The sequence below is a fragment of the Bubalus bubalis genome, chromosome 2, assembly GCF_019923935.1.
Source record: "Bubalus bubalis isolate 160015118507 breed Murrah chromosome 2, NDDB_SH_1, whole genome shotgun sequence".
Lineage (NCBI taxonomy): Eukaryota > Metazoa > Chordata > Mammalia > Artiodactyla > Bovidae > Bubalus > Bubalus bubalis.
Window position 1 is genome coordinate 170,824,506 of NC_059158.1, and position 25,395 is coordinate 170,849,900.

General features: G+C 39.7%; 1 protein-coding gene across 1 annotated transcript in view; it reads left to right on the forward strand.

The window, feature by feature from the left end:
- CAB39 (calcium binding protein 39) overlaps nucleotides 1–25,395 on the forward strand; it is a 99,214-nt gene that overhangs the window by 19,729 nt on the left and 54,090 nt on the right. Inside the window, exon 2 of the mRNA XM_025278436.3 lies at nucleotides 22,416–22,571. Within this exon, the coding sequence (XP_025134221.1) occupies nucleotides 22,458–22,571 (114 nt within the window). The 5' untranslated portion in view covers nucleotides 22,416–22,457. The remainder of the gene's footprint in view (nucleotides 1–22,415; nucleotides 22,572–25,395) is intronic.

Below are 25,395 nucleotides of genomic sequence, written 5' to 3' on the forward strand. Positions count from 1 at the left end.
ATTTTTTCCCCAAAATTTAGTCCTTCATTGGAATAACTAAAAGGGGGAAAAATCATTTCAACACTCTCAGGTGTAACATTTTAGAACCACAGTATTTGCTTACTTTTTCTATCTAAATTCTTGACCCAAAAAATAATTTTCTAAAAGGGTTTTATTTTTCATATTTGAATCTTGTTTCAAATTTTCCTCACTTATTTATTTGAAATACACATTCTTTTTAAGGAATTACCATCTTTTAAAAAGAACAGGATTGGCTGTTTGCTTTTCTTATTTACCAAGCATAGGCCAGACTGTGATGTTTGCTCATGATCGTATGGACGATGCTTCCACAACCTTGTGGCAAAGTGAGTAGTAAATTTAACCAGAGCAAAAATGGATTTATAATTTTATCCTTGAAGATTGATGGCTTCATATTTTTAAATGTGGACGCTGATTAACCTTTCATATTACTAAGTTCAGTGCTGGTTTGTCAAGAAATAGTTGAAGTTCATGTTTTCTGAAACTAATTCTTAAACTGATCATGTAACTTAATTCCTTAGAATATCTGTGAATGAATCAGTGTTGTTTTACTGTTAAGTCAGTAAGTTGTGCCCCACTCTTTGAGACCCCATGATGAATTCAGCATTGTGAATACAATAGCTTCCATTAATAAGTGAACTACTCAGGTTGATTATAAATCTCTTTTACAGACTGCAGGTCTCATTCTATCAGTTGGTTATGAAATCAACTTAGTGGGCTATGACTAGCATTTTTCAAAGAGAAGGAAGGGAGCAGGGGGCTAGGAGAGAATAAAATAGGATGGAGAAGCTCACTGTAGTGTACATAGTGAGGGAAATGCTCTTCAGTCATACTGTGTGTGTGTGTGATATGAAGTGAAGTGAAAGTTGCTCAATTATGTCCAACTCTTTATGATCCCATCGACTATAGAGTCCATGGAATTCTCCAGGACAGAATACTGGAGTGGGTAGCCTTTCCCTTCTCCAGGGGATCTTCCCAACCCAGGGATCGAACCCAGGTTTCCCACATTGCAGGCAGATTCTTTATCAGCTGAGCCACAAGGGAAGCCCAAGAATACTGGAGTAGGTAGCTTATCTCTTCTCCACCCAGGAGAAATCTTCCCGACCCAGAAATCGAACCGGGGTCTCCTGCATTGCAGGTGGATTCTTTACCAACTGAGCTATCAAGGAAGCCCCATGTATGTGATGCTTATTTTTTGTGTATGAGCACATGTTGTTGTTGTGTAGTCACTAAGTTGTGTCCAGCTCTTTGTGACCACACGGACTACAGCATGCCAGGCTCACCTGTCCTTCACTGTCTCCTGGAGTTTGCTCAGATTCATGTCCTTTTAGTTTTGGTGTTGCTGTCAAACCATTTCATCCTCTGCCATCTCCTTCTCCTTTTGCCTTCAATCTTTCCCAGCATCACAGTCTTTTCCAATTAGTCGGCTCTCCGTATCAGATGGCCAGAGTATTGGAGCTTCAGCATCAGATGGCCAAAGTATTGGAGCTTCAGCTTCAGCATCAGTCCTTCCAGTGAATATTCAGGGTTGATTTCCTTTAGGATTGACTGGTTGGATCTCCTTGCTGTCCGAGGGACTCTTGAGTCTTCTCCAGCACCACATTTCAAAAGCATCAATTCTTTGGTGCTCAGCCTTCTGCTATGGGCTTCCCTGGTGGCTCAGACAGTAAAGAATCTGCCTGCAGTGCAGAACACCCGGGTTCAGTCCCTGGGTTGGAAAGATCCCTTAGCAGAGGAAATGACAGCCCACTTTAGTATTCTTGCTGGAGAATTCCATGGACAGAGGAGCCTGGAGGGCCATAGTCATGGTGTTGCAAAGAGTTGGACACGACTGAGCGACTAACACTTTGACTTTCAGCCTTTTTCATGGTCTAACGCTCACGTCCATACATGACTACTGGAAAAACCATGGCTTTGACTAGATGGACGTTTGTCAGCAGAGTGATGTCTCTGGTTTTTAATATACTGTCTAGGTTTGTCATAGCTTTCCTTCCAAGGAGCAAGCATCTTTTAATTTCACGGCTGTGGTCACCATCCACAGTGATTTTGGAGCCCAGAATATAAAACCTGTCACTGCTTCCATTTTTTTCCTCTTCTGTTTGCTGTGAAGTGATGGGCCTGGATGCCATGATCTTAGTGTCTTGGTATCAGAGAAATTTGTAAGCTATCACTACTAGGGGTAATGCAGTTAGGTGGTTCCTTGTAGTTGTTTAAATGACTGTACACACAATACAGACTGATGGCCAGCTTTAATTGGGAAGTTCCAGTATTGGTACTTTTTACAGGGAACAAAGGAAGAACTTTGCTGGTCAGGTTTGTAGTTGACGGGAATCTGGTACGGAAAGCTAGTACTGCTCTGGATAACAAACTCAGGAAAAATTTTGAAATGTCAGAAGTATATTGAATCTAAATCAGAAACAATTTGATAGGAATAATTATTCAGCCCAGCAGAAATGTCCCAAAAGGCAGTAGTAAACAATAGAGGAAGATGTGGTTCACTACAGAACAGACAGGTCAGTCAAGTCACTCGGTAGAGAACTGCCATTTAACGTATCAAAACTATGAATGGAGTTTAAGACTGCATTATGAAATCTGTGGATATGGTCTTGCCTGGTTAGATCATATGTGAGTATAGGGTCTGGCTTGAAATACCACACTTTTTTCAAAAAAGGATGAGACAAGCTGGACTCCTGGAAATTAACTGAGGGGAATCTTCTGACTGAGTCAACTCTCCCAAGTTTTACCTTCTTTATAACAAAAGCACAACTGGATATTATTGACAGGAATTTGGTTACCAACAATGCTAAAGATAATGCAGACTGAATGTGAATATTATGGCCTTTTTTTTTTTTTTTTTTTTTTGATTGGGCTAAGTGGCTTTATTAGAGAGAGCCAAGATTAGAGGATTTCAGAGTTGGCATTGGGGTCTTTCTTCTTACCAAAGGTGGGTTTGACATTGATTAAGCGCCAGTTGTATAGCATACACCTCTTGGCCCAGTCTTTTTTTTTCTCTTGTTTGGCTACTTTGAAATTCTGACCTCTTACTTTCCCAGCATGGGCCAGGGAACAGTTCACAGGCTAGCATGGTGATGGTAATTTATATATTGTTAATAATATGTCTGATTAGACTTTTCAAAGTACTTTGAGTTCTTCTTTCCACATGACATCTGAAAATATTCTCAAGTCACAGAACTATACTTTTGAAAATATATCATATTTAAATGTTTATTTAACGTCAACTTTATTTAACATGGGCTTCCCAGGTGGCTCTGTGGTAAAGAAACTGCCTGCCAAGCAGGAGACCTGGGTTGGGAAGATCCCCTGGAGAAGGGACTGACTAGCCACTCCAGTATTTTGGCCTGGAGAATTCCATGGACTGTATAGTCCATGGAGTCGCAAAGAGTCGGACACGACTGAGCAACTTTCACTTCTTTATTTTACATATATTTTAGTATAATCACCATTTATAAAGAACACATTCTGCACACACACACACCCCATAATGTAATTGGGTGGCTACTGGAGAAAGGTCATGAGTTCATGTTATAGTGGATTTCTTGATTAATTTTCCCCCTCAATTCAACAGTGCTAGTGTGAAAGTTGCCTCACTGTCAGACTGATTAAAATAGTGAGGTTTGTTAAGTTAGATTCTACTAGAACTAATTTCAAAGAAGGATGTGCTGTTTAATTGTAAATAATGCCTGCCTCATATTCAATATGCAGTTACAAGCCTGATAGGATATCCAGAATTTGTAAAGAAAAAGATTATAGATAAAGCTATAAGAAAATGAAAACTGTACATTGACAAAAAGTCGAAATGCAAACAGCAAATTAGGGAAACATATTTGGAAAAAAGGTACAGCCAAAGGGATAATGGGATTCCCTGGTGGCTCAGATGGTAAAGAGTCTGCCTGCAATGCAGGAGACCAGGGTTCGATCCTTGGGTTGGGGAAGATTCCCTGGAGAAGGAAATGGCAAAACACTCCAGTATTCTTGCCTAAAAAATTCTATGGATGGAGGACCCTGGCAGTCATGGGATCGCAAAGAGTCGGACATGACTGAGCGGCTTCACCTGCACCTACACAAGTATCCTTTAAATCAGGAAGAAAAAGACCCCAAACCCGGTGTAATAATAAGCATTAGAGATGTACAGTTTTGCTAAGGAAGTCCAGATGGATAATAGATACAAAATATGTTTATTGTCATTAGTGATCAGGAATTCAAATCAAAGGAGTCAAATTGATGGTTCGGTGGGTAGAGAAGGAGGTCAAGAAAATAGTGTTTTTATTCTGACAGATTGGCAAAAATCACAAGGATTAGTAGGGCTGGTGTTGGTTGGCTGGTGAGGAAATCACTGCCTTGTAGTACTGTTGATGACAGTGTAAACTGGCGTAAGCTTTTGGTACAGGTTGTAATCTTTGTGTTTTGACCCCCCAGGCACTCAGAATCTCCTTGGCTTCTTTTATTCTGGCATCTGGTATACAGAACATTGTGTGGTCTTTCTGTGGCCAGAACAGCCCTTTACTTAGTCATTCTTTATAGAAAATTGCTTCCTAAGGTGGGAAGGTCAGGAATCATTTCTTTGGTTTTTATAAAGCTGAACTGACACATATGCAGTGACTCTCCTGAGTGAGATAGATCTGGCTAGCAGAGAAAAAGACAAGGACTTTCTTTACTCTCACTCATTTTATATGACTTGCAGGAGAGAGTAAAGCTGGGCAGGCTGGTTGGACACAGAAGAGAAATACAGTAGCACATTAGAAATAAGACCCAAAGCCTATGACCTAGTATTTTTGCTGAAATAGTTACAGAACAGCCTGTCCTTTGGAGAAATGCTGCAGTGACCCCTGCTGACTCAGAAGAGAGCTGTGTTGGTCCAACAGGTTCAGCTATGAAGAAAGTATATGTTTACTTTTATAATGAATTTAAAAGACATTGTTAAAGGTATATTTTGTGTGGAATTATTGATATAAAATATTATACATTTTGCTAAGCTGTGCTCATACAGAAATTTGAAAATATAAGGACCCAGATCAAACATGTGTAAGTGCAGTCTCATTCATGGCACTTATTTTAGTGAGCAAACTACCTTTCATTTAACAACAAAAGATGTTTGAAAACTGTTATCGGACTAGTATCCAACTGAAGCAAAAATCAGATATGTATAGAGCAAACTTTTCTGCAGAAGTAAGATTCAAGTTAGGTGTGTATGCATGTATGTCTATTTTTAATGTAATTTAAAGTTACAAGAAAGAAGTCAGAGAGCTCTGAAACATGATACTGTCTTAGCGCTTAAGAATTATTTAGCTAATTACAATTTGACTAAAATACTTGCAACCATATGTTTAAGTGAATTCTGGAACTGTTTAAGTGATTGTTCATCCATGCCCCACCTTATTCCAGAGAGGATTTAAGGCAGCTTGAAGTATTCTGTTGTACTTAATTATCATAATTTTAGTCTTGAAAACCCATAATGACTGCATGGTACACTGAGATTACCACAGTAAAACTTGACACTAGTCGTATGGTTCTCTCAAAAAGTGTTTGAGGTTTAACTATGAGGTTCCTATTTGTAAAATTAATACACAGGTGTTTTTTTTTTGGTGATGCTTTTAAAAATCCTTGTAAAATTACTTTTCTCTGAAAATTGCTTTTTTTGAAGCAAAGATCTCTCCTATAAGAAGATGTCTTTTGATTTGTTGTTGAAATAATGTTATCATTAGAGCTTATTTCATAAACATTCATAATTTGACACTCACATTTAGTGTGAGTAAAAGAAACTTTCAAGGATTAACAAAAAGCCTATCTTAGAACACAAAAGTGAAATTATTTCTGACAGCACATTTACTAAGTCTATTTCATTAAGTTCTTGATCTGGAATTCATTCATAACAAAAAGTGTGAATTTGAAATAGGAATTTTTTCTAGAAATTTAAACTTGTGGGAATATTATTAAAGATTGATTTACTTATAATGATTATTTGCTACTTTTGATTACCCCCCAAAAAATTGAATTAATGGTTCATATGACATATGCAGTTGGGGTCATGGAGAATGTTCCACCAAGAATAGTCTACCCTAACCTATACCTCTAAATTCTGAAAATGTGAAAGAGATTGAAAGTCCCCAACAGTCTCTCTTTTAAAAAATATTAAGTGTGTGCCTAACAGAGTTTTAATTAGTGTGAACTTAATCGACTCATCACTTCAACATTATGTTGTGATGTGTATTCTCTAAATCCAAGGTCTGTGAACACTTTCTATCCATGAAACCACCCCTTCCTGCTTTCCCCAGTTCCTGTGGTAAATACTTCCTATACTTCCACAAGCTGGAGAACTCATGGTCACTCAGACCTATACCCATATTTGGAACTAGACTTGATTAGAAATGAAAAGTAGTTCCCTATGCAATGCATTCCTGATATTTAATAGAAAAGAAGCTTGGGTTGTCAATGATGAGCAGTAAAAATCCTTTCTAAAGCATATGGAACAGAGATATGGGCCAATTTTTGTTTTGGGATATTTTGGTGGATTTTTTTGAGGGAGGGAGGGGACAGTCAAAGGTATCTTTTTCATATTTAACTCATAATAATTTTAGAAATTGCTCTTTGTTTATTTGATCAGAATTTAAAAATCAGCATTTTTTTTTAAAGGTATTATTAAGGAACGTTTATTTTTGGTTACTTTTCCACAATTAAGTCATACTTTTATGTTGTACATTTTTGTAATAGTTGATCTGTGTATAAGATGACAGGACAAATAAATACAAGAGAATTTGAAGATAAGAGACTACCTTAAATTCTGATGGACATACTCACCATGGGATCTCAGGGCTGGTCTTTTATATGAGCCTAAGCACAACCTTGTCTAACTCAATGAAACTAAGCCATCCATGTGGGGCCACCCAAGACGGACGGGTCATGGTGGACAGGTGTGACACAATGTGGTCCACTGGAGAAGGGAATGGCAAACCACTTCAGTATTCTTGCCTTGAGAACCCCATGAACAGTATGAAAAGGCAAAGTGATAGGGTGCTGAAAGAGGAACTCCCCAGGTCGGTAGGTGCCCAATATGCTACTGGAGATCAGTGAAGAAATAACTCCAGAAAGAATGAAGGGATGGAGCCAAAGCAAGAACAATACCCAGTTGTGGATGTGACTGGTGATAGAAGCAAGGTCCGATGCTGTAAAGAGCAATATTGCGTAGGAACCTGGAATGTTAGGTCCATGAATCAAGGCAAATTGGAAGGGGTCAAACAGGAAATGGCAAGAGTGAACGTCGACATTCTTGGAATCAGCAAACTAAAATGGACTGGAATGGGTGAATTTAACTCAGATGACCATCATATCTACTACTGTGGGCAGGAATCCCTTAGAAGAAATGGAGTAGCCATCATGGTCAACAAAAGAGTCCGAAATGCAGTACTTGGATGCAATCTCAAAAACGACAGAATGATCTCTGTTCGTTTCCAAGGCAAACCATTCAATCACGGTGATCCAAGCCTATACCCCAACCAGTAACACTGAAGAAGCTGAAGTTGAAAGGTTCTGTGAAGACCTACAAGACCTTTTAGAACTAACACCCCAAAAAGATGTCCTTTTCATTATAGGGGACTGGAATGCAAAAGTAGGAAGTTAAGAAACACCTGGAGTAACAGGCAGATTTGGCATAGGAATACGGAATGAAGCAGGGCAAAGGTTAATAGAGTTTTGCCAAGAGAACACACTGGTCATAGCAAACACCCTCTTCCAACAACACAAGAGAAGACTCTACACATGGACATTACCAGATGGTCAACACCGAAATCCGATTGATTATATTTTTTGCAGCCAAAGATGGAGAAGCCCTATACAGTCAGCAAAAACAAGACCGGGAGCTGACTGTGGCTCAGATCATGAACTCCTTATAAGTAGGGAAAACCACTAGACCATTCAGGTATGACCTAAATCAAATCCCTTATGCTTATACAGTGGAAATAGTGAGAAATAGATTTAAGGGGCTAGATCTGATAGAGTACCTGCTGACTATGGATGAAGGTTCATGACATTGTACAGGAGACAGGGATCAAGACCATCCCCATGGAAAAGAAATGCAAAAAAGCAAAATGGCTGTCTGGGGAGGCCTTACAAATAGCTATGAAAAGAAAAGAAGCGAAAAGCAAAGGAGAAAAGGAAAGATATAAACATCTGAATGCAGAGTTCCAAAGAATAGCAAGGAGAGATAAGAAAGCCTTCCTCAGTGATCAGTGCAAAGAAATAGAGGAAAACAACAGAAAGGGAAAGACTAGAGATCTCTTCAAGAAAATTAGAGATACCAGGGGAACATTTCACGCAAAGATGGGCTTGGTAAAGGACAGAAATGGTATGGACCTAACAAAGGCAAAAGATATTAAGAAGAGGTGGCAAGAATACACAGAAGAACTGTACAAAAAAGATCTTCATGACCCAGATAATCACGATGGTGTGATCACTCACCTAGAGTCAGACATCCTGGAATGTGAAGTCAAGTGGGCCTTAGAAAGCATCACTATGAACAAAGCTAGTGGAGGTGATGGAATTCCAGTGGCGCTATTTCAAATCCTGAAAGATGATGCTCTGAAAGTGCTGCACTCAATATGCCAGCAAATTTGGGAAACTCAGCAGTGGCCACAGGACTGGAAAAGGTCAGTTTTCATTCCAATCCCAAAGAAAGGCAATGCCAAAGAATGCTCGAACTGCCACACAATTGCACTCATCTCACACGCTAGTAAAGTAATGCTCAAAATTCTCCAAGCTAGGCTTCAGGAATACGTGAACTGTGAACTTCCACATGTTCAAGCTGGATTTAGAAAAGGCAGAGGAACCAGAGATCAAATTGCCAACATCCACGGGATCATCAAAAAAGCAAGGGAGTTCCAGAAAAACATCTATTTCTGCTTTATTGACTATGTCAAAGCCTTTGACTGTGTGGATCACAATAAACTGTGGAAAATTGTGAAAGAGATGGGAATACCAGACCACCTGACCTGCCTCTTGAGAAACCTATATGCAGGTCAGGAAGCAACAGTTAGAACTGGACATGGAACAACAGACTGGTTCCAAATAGGAAAAGGAATACGTCAAGGCTGTATATTGTCACCCTGCTTATTTAACTTATATGCAGAGTACATCATGAGAAATGCAGGGCTGGAAGAAGCACAAGCTGGAATCAAGATTGCTGGGAGAAATATCAGTAACCTCAGATATGCAGATGACACCACCCTTATGGCAGAAAGTGAAGAGGAACTAAAAAGCCTGTTGATGAAAGTGAAAGAGGAAAGTGAAAAAGTTGGCTTAAAGCTCAACACTCAGAAAACTAAGTTGGTCCCATCACTTCCTGGGAAATAGATGGGGAAACAGTGGAAACAGTGTTAGACTTTATTTTGGGGGGTGATTGCAGCCATGAAATTAAAAGACGCTTACTCCTTGGAAGGAAAGTTATGACCAGCCTAGATAGCGTATTGAAAAGCAGGGACATTACTTTGCCAACAAAGGTCCGTCTAGTCGAGGCTATGGTTTTTCCATGGTCATGTATGGATGTGAGAGTTGGACTGTGAAGAAAGCTGAGTGCCAAAGAATTGATGCTTTTGAACTGTGGTGTTGGAGAAGGCTCTTGAGAGTCCCTTGGACTGCAAGGAGATCCAACCAGTCCATTCTGAAGGAGATCAGCCCTGGGATTTCTTTGGAAGGAATGATGCTAAAGCTGAAACGCCAGTACTTTGGCCACCTCATGTGAAGAGTTGACTCATTGGAAAAGACCCTGACGGTGGGAGGGATTGGGGGCTGGAGGAGAAGGGGACGACAGAGGATGAGATAACTGGATGGCATCACTGACCCGATGCACATTAATTTGGGTGAACTGCGGGAGTTGGTGATGGACAGGGAGGCCTGGCGTGCTGCGATTCATGGGGTCGCAAAGAGTTGGATACGACTGAGCGACTGAACTGAACTGAAAGATGTACTAGTTGGGAAAGACCCTCATGCTGGGAAAGATGGAAGGAAAGGGAGAAAAGCACAGCAGACGATGAGATGGTTGGGTAGCAAGCATCACTGACTCAATGGACATCAATTTGAGCAAACTCGGGGAGATCCTGAAGGACAAGGAAATCTTGACATGCTGCAGCCCATTGGGTCACAGAGAGTTGGGCACTTTGGTGACTGAACAACCACAACGATGTACAGGATGTATTTACCTTACCATAGGAATTGGGAAAAGTGGTAAGGGGTAGTTTCATGGATAGAAGGTGTTCATAGACCTTGAATTTAGAGAATACACATCACAATATAATGTTCAAGTGGTCAGCTGGTTAAGTTCATTCTAATTTAACATTAATTAAAAAAAATCAATGCAAAAATGTTGTGAAGATCCCAAACGGGATGGTTCTACAAATCATGCCTCAGTCTTGGGAACCCAGATCCACCTTTTCGGTGTTCCATCTTGGTTAATTACATGTGTACATTACACTTTAGTTAGAATTGTGCCATGTTGCTATTCATGGCACAAACAACATACAAGTGGCAGCATGTACATATTAGGAAAGTTAAGCGAGCAGGTGTGGGTCCGACTTTGTACATAGTAACATCTAGATTATAGGTGCTTTCCTGGATTTCGTGCTCACCCTCCAAAAACCTCCACAGCAAGCCAGGTGGTGACACCTGGCCCTGTACTGCCTGGGTTTCAGATTAAAACTTTGTAGTTAACTCCTGCTTGCTTATGTATCAGTCCTTTCTGTGGCCGCCTTTTACTTTCAGAACTGTTTTTTGGGTTCCAGTCAAAACGCGTATCTGGAGTCTTACACAAAGTAGCATGCCAAATGTCATGAGCGTGCAACAAGCTGGCTAGTATTCAGTTCTGCCACATTGGGTTTTGGGACTTCCTGACTTGTTGAGGGTTATACATATGTTAATTTTAAAAGCACACTATAATCAACATTCTGAAACCTCAGGAGTGTGAGGAGGAAGATTACTTTTACTGTGGGGGTCTTCATGGAGGAGCTGTTATTTAAAAGTGGAGTTAGAGATGGACAGGATTTGGGACAAGTGGAGAAGGTGGGGGCATTCCCAAAGAGCTACTCACGCTGGCATTGCTGCAGTTGTCTATGAATTTCAGGGAGGGTCACTGTAAGTCAACTGTTGAAGTCAACTGTTGAAGGCATTGCCTGAGCACCTGTTTCTTCGGTAGACATTTTTTTTCTTTTTATGTGCCATCAACAGGTAAGTTTATTTATTGAATTTGTAGTGGACAGAATGACAACACGTACACATTGGAACTGTTAAGTAAGAGCTGTGAGTCCAGAGAGGAGGAGGAGTTGTTTTTATGGCAGAAACATGGTTTAAGGTGATCATTTTGCATTTGCACATAAATTTGACTTTGACAATTTAGGCAAATGGGAAAAAAGCAAAGCACAATAGACATTTCAATTATAGGAAACATAATTCTTCAGAATAAAAAATTCTCCCAATTTCTAATTGTTAAAAATTACGAAAATGTTCAAGTATATACAGATACTGTAGTATAGTGAAGTTCTAGCCACCACAACAGTTATTAATATTTTAGCCTTGTTTGATCTATTCCCTCCACCTTACTCTTAAGGAAGAGTGTACTGTAGTATTTTAAATCAAATCCCAAATCACCCATATTTCAGTACACATGTCTAATTGATAAGGATATTTTTACATACTATATTATAATGCATAACAAAATTAGCAGTAATTTGTTAATTATCCTACCTAGTATATTATTTTTCTGATTTGCCCATATATCTTTTGTATAGTTGGTTTATTTGAATCAGGCGCCAGAGAAGATCCATGTATTTGACTGTGTCTAGTGAGTTTCTTTTATTAAACATTTGCCACTGCCTTTCCTGTCCCCCATCTGCTAATGCTTTTTGATTTGCTGCAGAAACCCAAATTTGTCTTGTTGAGTGGCCCTGGTTCTGGGTTTGACTTAGTGCTTCCTTATTATGTTGTTTAACTTGTTCCTTCATCCCCTGTGTTTCCTGTAGACTGATAGTTCTAGGAACTTGATTAGATTCAGTTGATTTTTTAAGTAAGGGAAAGGAGGTAAATATTTTTATAGATAGAGCTTTGTACTTCCTGTATATCCTACCATGAGTCATATTGATGTTTGATTTTCCTAGTCACATTGATGCCTGATTTTCTTATTTTAAGAACACTGATAGATCAGTGCTCTAAGTTATCAGCTCCAGTATACCTGCTATGAAGTTCTCGATCATCCTTTCACCTTTAATTTTAATGGCCATTGATAATTGTTGCCTATATCCCATATTTCATCAAAATTGCACAATATTAATTTTCTATTTTTCTTTCTACATTTATTAACTATGTGAATCTTCAATAAAGAAGATTCTTTCCTTTCAACTATTTGGTTACTCTCAAATGCAGGCTATACAGAAAAGACAGGATAAAAGTGCCATTCTCTTTCTTTTATTTACCAATTTTGCAGGTATTGAGTTATTGTTCTCACAGACTTGAATGTGACCAGTGAATTTTCTTTTTTGATATTATAATCTTCATGAGTTTTAATCTTTTGTATTAACTATAGTATAGTTTACTTATACTACTGTCAAATACATATATTATATATTCAAATTTTAATTTTCATGTCAGTTCATTGCAGTAAATTTTCTTTTTTATGCCCGAATTGTATTATCTTAGGCTTGTGGGAGGGCTTCTCAGCGGGCACAGTAAGAATCTGCCTGCCAGTGCAGGAGATGCAAGAGATGCAGGTTCAGTCTCTAGGTTTAGAAGATCCCCTGGAATAGGAAATGGTAACCCACTCCACTATTCTTGTTTGGAAAATCCCATAGACAGGAACCTGGCAGCTACAGTCCATGCAGTTAGAGTCAGACACAACTGAGTGCACACGCACGCACACACACACATGCACACACGTGCCTGTGGGAGCTTTTCGCATTGGGTCCTGTGTCTTTTTTGGCATGACATCATCCATCTTTGCTTTCTGAGGTAACATGTCCCATTCTCGTCTTATATATTTTCCAGCTTCGTCACGGGGCCCTGGTTCCTTTACCTGGGAATGATCTTATACTAATTTTTTAAATAGCACCTCTATAATCAGGAAAAAGTATCACATGTACATTATAAATATTTGTCCTTAAGAAAAACTTAATATACAGTACACATTCTCAGTGCCCATTGTTAACCTTTGATTTTTTTCTTAGTCAACATATGTGTTTGCATATATAGAACACACAGGTTTATTTTATATACGTATACATATATATGTACATATGGGACATATAAATATGTGTATGTACCTTTCTATCTAAAGTGTTTTCAGTTAAAAGGGATTGTGGGCATTTTTTTCAGGTCAGTAGAAATCTTCAGAGTTTTTTTTTTTTAATTGTATTTACTTATGCCTATGCTGGGTCTTTATTGCTCTTCTCTAGTTGTGGCGAGCAGCGGGGCCCCTCTCTAGTTGTGGTGCATGGGCTTCTCATTACGGTGCCTTCTCGTTGCAGAGCACGGGCTTTAGTAGTTGTGGCACATGGGCTCAGTTGCGCAGCTTTGGGGCTCTGAGCACAGGCTCACTAGTTGTGGTTCATGGGCTCAGTTGCTCTGCAGCATGTGGGATCCTCACGGATCAAGGATCTAACCTGTGTCTCCTATATCTGCAGTTGGATTCTTTACCACTGAGCCCACAAGCCCCAGAGCATTGGTTTTTAAATGATTTCACAGTGTTCAGTTACATTTCCTGGGACTTGTTCTCTTTTTCAACTGTCTTTAAGTAATGATTCATCTGCCATCTTGGGACATAAATCTTAGAGAAACAGGTTTACCGGAGAAGCATTTTTAAGTCTACTGATACACAGTGGACATATTCATTATCATACGAAAGACACTAAACTAGTACCTGGTGCATTCAAAGTTGGAGTCCTTAGAAGTCTTACCCCTTGCACTTTACTAAGTATTAATAGCTTCATGGTGTTTGAACAGATTATTCAATATTTTTGTGCCTTAGTTTACTCATCTTAATTAGAAAAAAAATAACTTCTCTTAGGAGTGAAGAATCAAAAAGTGTTTCTGCTCTTTCCTTGAGAATCAAAAGAAATAGTTTGGTCCTTCTACGTATTTTCTACAGGTATGTTCCAGGGTTCAGGTATAAAACAGTGAATGAGTGGAATCAGCAGAGCGCTCTTTGTGGGACTTATTTTATCTGCTCCTGCTGCTCCCATCTCTATTAATATATCTCAGGTAATGGTGACAAGTACTGGAACAGCAATGAAGCAGGGTAAGGAGATGAGATTAGGGGAGAAGTCCTCTGCTGGAAGGCTTGGTCAGGAAGGCCCTGTGGGTAAAATGAGGAAGAGAGCCATGATGATCTGCACTAAGAGCTCTCCATGAACAACATGGAAAATGTTCTTGGGCCTGGCCAGGAGTGTCAAGCCAGACACTGTGGCAGAAGCCTAGAGGTTAAGAGATGAGGACAGAGAAGAGTAAATCACAAGGAGCCTTGCAGGCTGCAGTCAGGAGTGTGGATTTTATTCTCAGGGAAATAGGAAGGATTAAACAGAGAAGTGACAGGGCTTTGTGAACTGTGAAGTGTTGTACTATAGAAGAGATCCTATATTATTTTAAATACTGCTACTGTTACCACCATGATAACCACCTGGTTTACTCGCTAAGCTGTAAAAAATGTCAGTTTGCTTCCTACATAGTATCCAGTGTTGCACATCATTGGCCCCTGAAAGTCTGATCAAGATATTAGTTTGGCTAAAAAGTTCATTTGGGTTTCACTGTTGCTGTTATTAAAAAACCCTAACAACCTTATTGGCCAATGCAATATATTAATTGCAAAGAACACTTCACAAGTCCTCTTGTGTGCTCTTGAACAATTAATTTTGGTTTTACATATCTGATGATGAGCTATGTGAATGGCAGCTTTTTTAATTAACCAGAGGTTAATTTAACCTTCTTTAAGCTACTGCTTCTTTAAGCTACTCACGGGTTATTTTAATGAAGCTGCTGAATCATTGCATCTTATTTGCAGCTTAGAAGAGCATATAGCCTATCCTTCCAAAAACGAAATCAGAACTTTTAGATGCAGTTTTAAAAAGGAGAAAATCACTCATTTTGCATTGCTGTATAGTCTGTGTGGACACCTTTTTTTTAAACCCATTTTGGCTCTGGAAATTGTAGCCATGAATCAGATGTTAGAAGGAAAAAAACCCACAGAACTATCTTTTTCTACTGTTTATTCAGATTTTACCACGTGCGGATGCTCTTCTAAGAACTTGTCGTTTAGTCGCTCAGTCGTGTCCTGCTTTTTGCAACCTATGGACTGAAGCATACCAGGCTTCCCTGTCCGTCACCATCTCCCAGAGTTTGCTCAAACTCATGTCCATTAAGTCAGTGACGCTATCCAACCATCTAGTCCTCTGTCACCCCCTTCTCCTCCTGCCTTCAATTGTTCCCAGCATCAGGGTCTTTTCCAGTGAGTCAGTTCTTCACATCAGGTGGCCAGAATATGAGAGCTTCAGCTTCAATATCAGTCCTTCCAATGAATATTCAGGGTTGGTGTCCTTTAGGAGTGACTGGTTTGATCTTGCAGTCCAAGGGACTTCCAAGAGTCTTCTCTGGCACCACAGTGTGAAAGCAGCAATCCTTCGGCGCTCACTCTTCTTTATGGTCCAACTCTCACACCCATACATGACTACTGAAAAAACCATAGCTTTGACTAGACAGACCTTTGTCAGCAAAGTGATGACTTTGCTTTTTAATATGCTGTCTAGGTTTGTCATAGCTTCTCTTCCAAGAAGCAAGCATCTTTGAATCTCGTGGCAGGAGTCACACAACCCACAGTGATTTTGGAGCCCAAGAAAATAAAGTCTGTCACTGTTTCCATTGTTTCCCCATCTATTTGCCATGAAGTGATGGGACTGGATGCCATGATCTTAGTTTTTTGAATATTGGGTTTTAAGCCAGCCTTTTCACTCTCCTCTGTCACCTTCATCAAGAGGCTCTTTAGTTCCTCTTTGCTTTCTGCCATTAGGTTGGTGTCATCTGCGTATCTGAGGTTATTGATATTTCTCCCGGCAGTCTTGATTCCAGCTTGGGCTTCTTCCAGCCCAGCATTTCTCATGATGTACTCTGCATATAAGTTAAATAAGCAAGGTGTCAGTAAACAGCCTTGGCTTACTCCTTTCCCAGTTTTCAACCAGTCCATTGTTCCACATCTGGTTCTAACTGTTGCTTCTTGACCTGCATACAGGTTTCTCAGGAGGCAGGTAAGGTGGTCTGGTATCCCATCTCTTTGAGAATCTTCCACAGTTTGTTGTGATCCATATAGTCAAAGGCTTTAGCATAGTCAATGAAGCAGAAGTAGGTGTTTTTCTAGAATTTTCTTGCCTTTTCTGTGATACAGCGGATGTTGGCAGTTTGATCCCTGTGCCTTTTCTAAATCCAGCTTAAACACCTGGAAGTTCTTGGTTCACATGCTGTTGAAGCCTAGCTTGGAGAATTTTGAGCATTGCTTTGCTAGTGTGTAAAATGAGTGTAATTGTGCAGTAGTTTGCACATTCTTTGGCATTGCCTTTCTTTGGGATTGGAACCAAAACTGACCTTTCCCAGTCCTGTGGCCACTGCTGAATTTTCCAAATTTGCTGGCATATCGAGTGCAGCACTTTTAACAGCATGGTTTTTTAAAGCTAGACGTTTTAACTCTCAGTGGTAAACATAGGTTCAGACTTCATTTATTCTGACTCCCAGTCTAGCCCTCTTCTCCCTACCTCACGGATATAGAAGCTGGCCGAGGGCTATGCTTTTGTGAACAGTGGCACAAAAAGCGATCTCCTCCTTCTTTTTAAAGTGATTTCAGTGGGTCAGTAAGTGTCCCGGTCATCCTGACAACCAAACTTTCCAGGACATCTCCTAGGGGTGATATTGGCCCCTTTAATGACTACAACCCTTCGTGGAGAGTAGTAAGAGTCTCCACTTGGTGTCCGTAGGGGTAGAGAGATTTAGAAAATTGAATTTACTGAAGTTGTGAACTTTAATAACTTCCTGATTATATGAAAGAGTTAACAAATGGAAAGAGTCTGCTCTGACAACCAAAGTTTTGTGATTGGGTGAATAGTGGATCCATTCACTGTGAAGGGGAATTTAGAAGAATAAGAAGAACTTGGGGGTGAGATTTGAGGTGCCTGAAGGGTGTCTGTAGCGAACAACAGTTAGAAATGTAGGCTGATGGGTTGGAGCTGGAGATGGACTTCAGGTGGGTAGATGAGATCACTCAGAGAATACAGGGTAAGAAGACAGCCAAGATAAAGCCTTGAAGGATGTCAGCGTTGGAATAAATACGAGTCATTGAATTAAAGGCGGAAAGAAAGGGCTTTTGGAAAGACAGGAAAACAAATGTGTGAAAGCTAAGAGGTGTGAAGTGCTAAATGTTTGTGCAAATTCCTTTCTTGCAGATTTGGCGTGTTATTTTATAAATATTAATTTTAGTATAAAGGCATACTAAATTATTCCCCACCCCTGTCCTCCCAGTTTTCATGTTAAATTTCCCCTCTGAGTCATCTTTGGGATTTGGGCATGTCCCACTAATTTACCATCAGAAACAAGCTTACCCTCAGTTTGAGAGACGCAGAGATGGGTCTCCACGCCCTCTAATGCTGGCAGTGGCTGGCTTTCTCCCAGTGGCATTAGTAATTTTGACTCAGCCCAAGGAATCCTGTTGAGATTTATTATGAACCAGGTTTTTTTTTTTGAAGAGACAGGGAAAAGAGTATTTAAAAACTAAATGAATTTTTTCAACTACAGTATACATTTTTGTCCATTTCCTTCATGAACTCCAGTTATGTCTAAAACATAGCTTAGGCAAAACATAGTTTAAGAAAAACTTTGAACATATGCAATAGTTGAGAAACAGTGAAAACACATAAATCCATCTAGATTTTAAAGTTTTTTTTACCATATTTTCAAGTGTGTTACTCTGGCTTAGAGGTAGTTGGCATATTTAGGGAACCAAAAGGACCTCAGTGTGGCTAGACTCCCGTAATTAGAGGCTAGAGGGCTGTGTGAACTGGAGATGGGTAAAGCCATGGTAGACAGTTTGGATTTTACCAAAAAGGCAATGAAAAGTTATTGAAGGGCCTTACTCAGGGAACTCTTGCTGTTATTGTTCCCTAGAATTCTCTCAAATCCTTATGGTAAAGGAAGAAAGGGGGAAGTGAGAGCAAGGCAGGTGAGGGATGTCTTATAACCATCTAGAAGTGAAGTGAAGTAAAAGTGTTCAGTTGTGTCTGACTCTGTGACCCTATGGACTATACTTTCCAGGAATTCTCCAGGCCAGAATACTGGAGTGGGTAGCCGTCCTCTTCTCCAGGGGATCTTTCCAACCCAGGGATCAAATCCGGGTCTCCTGCATTGCGGGCATATTCTTTACCAGCTGAGCCACAAAGGAAAGCCCTTTAACCATTGCTACTGCAATACTTCCAGCTTGGGCATCTCCATACTCTTGGAGACATGTGCCTGGGTGTTTCACATCCTTCATGGACACAGAAGACTGTGAATAGTTCGGCTTGATGGTAGACCAGGCCCCTTTGAAAGCACCGTCTCCATTCCTGGGAGGAAGCAGAGTGGGCTGGAGAGTTGATTCTCAGTGCTGCATTTGCTATCATTTGGGCATTGTTGGAAGGTCATGAGTTGTTCTGTGAAGGGATTAACCTCTGTTGCTTGTAAGTACTGGACTTCCCTGGTGGCTTAGATGGTAAAGAATCTGCCTGCAGTGTGGGGGACCTGGGTTCGATCCCTGGGTTGGAAAGATCCCCTGGAGAAGGAACTGGCAACCCACTCCAGTATTTCTGCTTTGAGAATCCCACAGACAGAGGAGCTTGGAGGGCTAAAGTCCACAGGGTTGCAGAGTCAGACACAACTGAGCTAACAGTGCATACACATACACCACAGACGCACAAGCAAACTGAAACCTCACGCTCGACTCAAACTCAGTTTGTATTTGGTTCCAAATCTTCAGGTAGATTTCAGATATTCTTATTGCAAAAATGAATTTAAGTGATTTATAAAATCTAGTTTAGTCGTCTGTATTTCTTTTAGCTGTGTGTGTGTGTGTGTGTGTGTGCACGCATGTGTGTGTTTTATTACATATTTTAGAAACTTTAGTTTTCTTACATACAGATCATGGTCAAAGTCTGCTGGTTCTGTCTGACTTGGTGGATTAGTAAGGTTAGTAGATTGGCAGCCTTACTTTTCTGTCATTCAGCCTTCCATGGAAATGTTTTATTAATAGTACTTTTTATGTATTAAGGATAGTTTTATATATCCATTGATTTCTTTAAATTCAGTTTTGTGTTTACCAGAATTATACATGTCAAATTGAAGGAGGCAAATAGTTACAGAAAGGGTTTGTAAGAAAAATAACAATCCTCCACACTTTTCCTGCTCTCTAGAGGTACAGCCTCTTTTGATCAATTGTTTTGGAATCTTTCTCCACATCTTTAATGAACATATTAATACTTCCATGACAAATCCATAATTTCACCATGTTACTTACAACATGCCTCAATAGCTGCTTTTATTTTCTTTACTCATTGTAAAGTCAGTAACAATAAATATGTACTTAGTAATTCTATGCATGTTAAGCTAACGTGTTTATAAGACTTTTTATTTCTTGAAGTATTTCTCTTAGCCTTTTAGCAGTGTTCTAGGCACATGTATTGTCTGCCTGCTCAGTCATGACTTAGAAGCCATTCACAAATTTTAAACTTCTCTACATTTTCAATTAATTGTTTAAAAAGTTGTATCACAAGTGACATACAGTAGTATAAGGATAATTAAGCTTAATACAAAGCAAATTTAGCCATAAGAAGTTCTGATGCAGAAGTTTTAAGGGATACTATTTCCTTATTTTTGATCCCCCAAATCTTGGTTGTATTAAATAAGAATTGGTGAATTTGAGGGTGTAAATGAAAGAAATAAAAGGATTTTTATTATTGCACTTAGGCTTTAAAATAAGAACTATGTGATAAAGTTTTTATTTATACATTTTGTAATGTTATTTAAATAGTTCTTATTTATTCTTTTACTTAATAATTATACTTAACTTTTTAAAATAATAAAAGAATATTTAAAGTGTGTGTATGAGAGATGGGGAGGGAGGGCAGAGAGAAAACACAAGCATGTCCTGAAGACCTTCGGCACTGGGACTGGATTAGAGCTTGCTGAGAAATGTCCATCACTTGTTACTGACTGTATTCCTCTAAGTATGGTTTATTAGTTTATATGTTCGGCAGACTCTTGTCTGCCTGGTGTATTAATTAAGAGAAATGATTGTGGCATGCTTCCCCTTTCCCTCACAAAAGCAATTTGTATATGTATTCTCTTCGGCAGCTGTGTTTTTTCTTCTGTGACCAGTATTTCACGTGTAGTAGCTGGAAAGGCACTTCTTCCACCACTGAGCCAGAGCTGAAAATAATCTCTGTTGCATAGCACCCTAATATTTCCTGCAAAATCGCCATTAAACATTCCCAGGCTTTACCCAGCATAGACTTGTTTTATCGCTGCTATTATTTGTGGAATACAAATAGGGAGATTATATATTCATAGGATTTATTGTGAGTGTGAATTCACTGTTTACAGAGAAGCAGTCTGCATTGCCCTCTACCCTTCTTCAAAATAAATAAAAGAAAAAAGTAATGGAAAGGAATGATCCAGAATTTGGGTCCCATCTTGCCAGGTAATCAAAGAGAAAATGTAACCACCACCTGGGGTAACTCACCTGTAGTTGATCCAAACTTCTTGTTGTAGAAAAGATATTTAGAAGTAAATTTATGCATCTTTGAATTTTGAGAACCTGTGTTTGAGGGCATTTCTCTTTGATTAAAGAAGATGTGGTTTTAATGTGATCAAAAGATTTACAAGCTGACAGAGGTGAACTGTGTAGGTGATTGATTCGGGTATAGAGATTGATCAAAACAGATCATATCAAACCATGTCAAGAAGTAACATACCTGTTCATGGCTTGTCGGCTTCTTGTTAGAAGTCATTTACCCCTAAATGTTTATTTGTAAACAGACATGCAGCTCTTTGTATCTCAAACTTTAGAGAAGAAACATTCCAACACTTTCTTCAGTGAAGTCTTAGGTGAAGGTCAAAGGAAGTGTTATGATGCTGTGCAGAGAGATTTTATGTTGATCAGAAAAAATAGAGAGTAGGGTTGGGGTATCTGAGACCTACCTCCACCCTGGCAGTGGGTGCCAGGGGCAGTTAACTATAGGAGTTTGGAACTCCCAGGTTGAAAGTCACTGAACTAAGTGATCTTTAAGGTTCTTCTCAAAAGTGTTAATCTGTTGGTATCTTATATGAGGTTGTTTAGCGAGGGTGGGTATAACTTCTTTTAGTTTATTTAGTGAGAGAAATTGTAACTTCTGACATGTTCCCGTTCTTTCCATCGTTTATCTTGTTAACTGTGTTTATTCATGGTGACTTCTTTGAATAGTTGATAGCCCCCTTTTGCCTGATGTAATTGAAACATTGTCTTCTGCTTCCGACAAAAAACGAAGAACTTCCAGAAGTTCATTGTCCCCAGAATTTATCGAGTGAGTTCCTTCATAGAGAATAGCCATATCCAGGCAGAAAAAGTACACCTTGAAACCATCACTTAAAGAATTTGCAGATCTGATGGGGAGATGTGCCCAAGGCTCTCTCCAAGGTTCCTCCAGCCCTGAGCCCTTGGGCCTGACTGAGGAGGAGGAGGATGGGTGTGCCTGCGGGACGCTTAGCAACAAGCAGCATGAACCTGGAAAAAGTGCATCTGGTGAGACCTAGAGAGTGGGCCTGTTGCCACTGTTTTCTGGCTAATCCCCTTACTAACTTTTTACCTCAGTTTCCTCAACTGTAAGATAGAGGTGTCTATTAACTGGAGGTATAGTGTGGTGATTAAGGACACTTTGGATCAACCCGAGCCTGAGCTGGTTTTACCCTTTAGTACCTTGAGCCAGTTTCTTTAAGTCATTCAGCTTTACCTGTAAATGGAAGTAATATAATGTCCTTGGAGAATTGTTTGAAAAGATGCCATAGATGACGAATTCCGTTGCTCAGGAGGGGCCCTGGCAGCACTAGCAGGCCACCAGCATCGGCACCATCATGTTCCTCTTCAGATGGGGGTTAGGAGAGCAGGGGATTAAAAAGGTGTTTTGAAAAGTACAAAGTGCTCTATAATTCTATGGTCATTTCTCATGTATTTGTGGATTTCCTAGGACTGATTTTGAAACTGATGTGAAGTAACTTGCTCAAGCCTGGCTCTCTTCTCAGATGAGGGTTTAGAAAGCACGTCTTCTGTCTGCCTCCCTTTTCCTCACTGGTACCTTGTGCTGTGTCCGCAGGTAGAGCAGGCGGAGAGCAGTGAGGCGCTGGTCGCTGCCGCCATGCCGTTCCCATTCGGGAAGTCTCACAAGTCCCCTGCAGACATCGTGAAGAACCTGAAGGAGAGCATGGCTGTGCTGGAGAAGCAAGACATTTCCGACAAAAAGGCAGAAAAGGTATGTATTTGGCTTTATTGTATATTTTTAATCTTTGGATTAGGAGCACACATAAGACAAATTATGAGGTGATTTCTAAAAAACAGTAAATTCAGTTTGTGTTTATTTAAGGTTTTTAAAATATAGTCCGACTAAGGAGCGCTTGCTGGTGCTATTTAAATTCCACATGTTTTCTCCTGTTCTGCCATCTAACACATATCTAACTTTTTTCTCAAGTTTTTCATTTGAGGTTTCCAATTTTATTTTGACTTTTGGGGTTTTTATTGTTGATGTGGTTTATCTGATTTCTAAAATCAATGGTTCCACTGGTAGTCTGCCATGGGAGAAACCTCTCCTGATTTTGTGTTTCCTGTATCCCTGACAAGTATCTTCTACCCAGTCATCACAGTCTAAAACGTGACTTTCATCCCAGTTTGTCCAGCACCCCCTCCCCCCCAAGAAGCATCAACTTTCAAGAAATAGCATGAACCTCTACTGCTTCCTGAGAGGTTTAGGAATTGATCCCGACTTCCATTCCTACTTGACAAAAATTCTCACGACCTTGTGGACCGTAGCAGTAGTCTCCTTAGGGCTCTTTCTGAAATATCTCCCCTCCTTTAACCCTTCAGTTCAGCCTTCTCGCATAGTACATGAGACCCTTTGTGACCTGGCCTGTACGGCTCTCGGTGAATTTTAACCCCTTTCTTCCTTATTCTGCGTGCTCAACCAATCTCAGCTTCTCTCTGTTTATGGAAAGCAGTTAATAGCAGTCAGCCAGCTGTACTGTCTTTGTCTTGTTTCACTGCCCCCACACCAGTTTCCCTTAGCCCTCATTTGTTTTTCAGAACCAACCTCTTCATCTGATTTTCCCAAATGGCTTTCCAGAATACTCCCTCTCCTGACCTTATCCTTACCTACTAAATCAAATAGCCACCATTTGGCCACCTCCTTTGGAAATAGTCGGACTGCTGCTATCTTCAACATGGTTTTATTTGCATCATATTTTTGTCTTACTGTCTAGACTTTGAGCTCTTTGACCCATATGTCATTTCTGGCCCACCTTTGTCCTCCATGGTACCTGTCTCCCCATGGGCTGAACGCCTGATGATTCATTGGATGAGTGCTTGAGTGGAACATTTTCCATCGTATCTTTTATTTTAGGAAGTTGTTTTCTCTTTTGAGTTGACAGTTAAATTGCATCATTTCTACCATCTTTTTAAGTTTGAGATTCTGTGGTTTACCTGTATTCTTATAAAGAAAAGAATATCACAGTCATGGGATTAAGATTTGTAATTATAGGCTATTTAGTTATATAACTTCCTGTCATTGGAAGCAGTGTGCAATTAGTGAAGTTTGGTATAATTCAGCTTTTCTTTAGATCTTCCATAGAAAGTCTGTAGACAATTTCTTGTATACCTTAGTAAGATATGTAGGTAACTGTTAATAATATGATGAAGTTAACTTCTTTTAAAAATGGCTCTTATGTTATTTTGGTTGAAATATATAAAGAAAATCTGGCCTCATACAGATGCATAATTGGGAAAGAGGAGTATTTTAATAGCCTTTCAGATTTTTGAAGTTTCTGATACCACACCAATATTCACCAGTTGATAGTTTCTTGGTTGTAATAGACTCAAAATGTATAAATGAACTTCTCATACTCCCTACTTTGAAGAGGTCCTTTATCCATACATAACTTTGTTACAGGCATTGGTCATTTAGAAAGCATTGGATCATTGACTTATATCTTCCAAATGTTGACACATTATTCAGTATCAAAAATTCACACTTTAAAATTACACTACTGTGATCTCAGAAAAATAAAACTTTTGGAAAGTGGTCAAACTTCCTCGTGTTGTGTTCAAGTTTCAAAATTCAAGTTTGGCAACAAATACTATTTGTTGGTTGTTTTTCTTAAGGTGACAGGTTCACTTTGTTTTTTTTTGAAAAAATATCTGCCAAGGATACAAGCCTGAATAATTTGTCAGTTTTTCTTTCAAGGAAAAGTGATATTGCATGAAGAAAACTGTTTAGCTCATAGCCCAAGCGTTATCATACAAATACTTTCTTCAAGACAAGCAGCCATACTTCTGGAAGGGGCAGAAGGTGCTTTGTGTGTACTTCCCATTCAGTTCAGTTCAGCCTCTCAGTCATGTCCAACTCCTTGTGACTGCATGAACTGCAGCATGCCAGGTCTCCCTGTCCCTCACCAACTCCTGGAGCCTACCCAAACTCATGTCCATTGAGTTGGTGATGCCATCCAGCCATCTCATCCTCTGTCATCCCTTTCTCCTCCTGCCCTCAGTCTTTCCCAGCATCAGGGTCTTTTCAAATGAGTCAGCTCTTCGCATCAGGTGTCCAGAGTACTGGAGTTTCAGCTTCAACATCAGTGACTGATCTCCTTTAGGATGGACTAGTTGGATCTTGCAGTCCAAGGGCCTCTCAAGAGTCTTCTCCAACACCACAGTTCAAAAGCATCAATTCTTCGGCACTCAGCTTTCTTCACAGTCCAACTCTCGCATCTGTACATGACTTTTGGAAAAACCATAGCTTTGACTAGAAGGACCTTTGTTGGGAAAGTAATGCCTCTGCTTTTTAATATGCTATCTAGGTTGGTCATAACTTTCCTTCCAAGGAGTAAGCATCTTTTAATTTCATGGCTGCAATTCCCATGTGCAGTGATTTTAGAGCCCCCAAAAATAAAGTCTGACACTGTTTCCACTGTTTCCCCATCTATTTGCCATGAAGTGATGGGACTGGGTGCCATGATCTTAGTTTTCTGAATGTTGAGCTTTAAGCCAATCACATCAAATGTTCCCACTTGCGTATACTCAGAGGTCAAAAT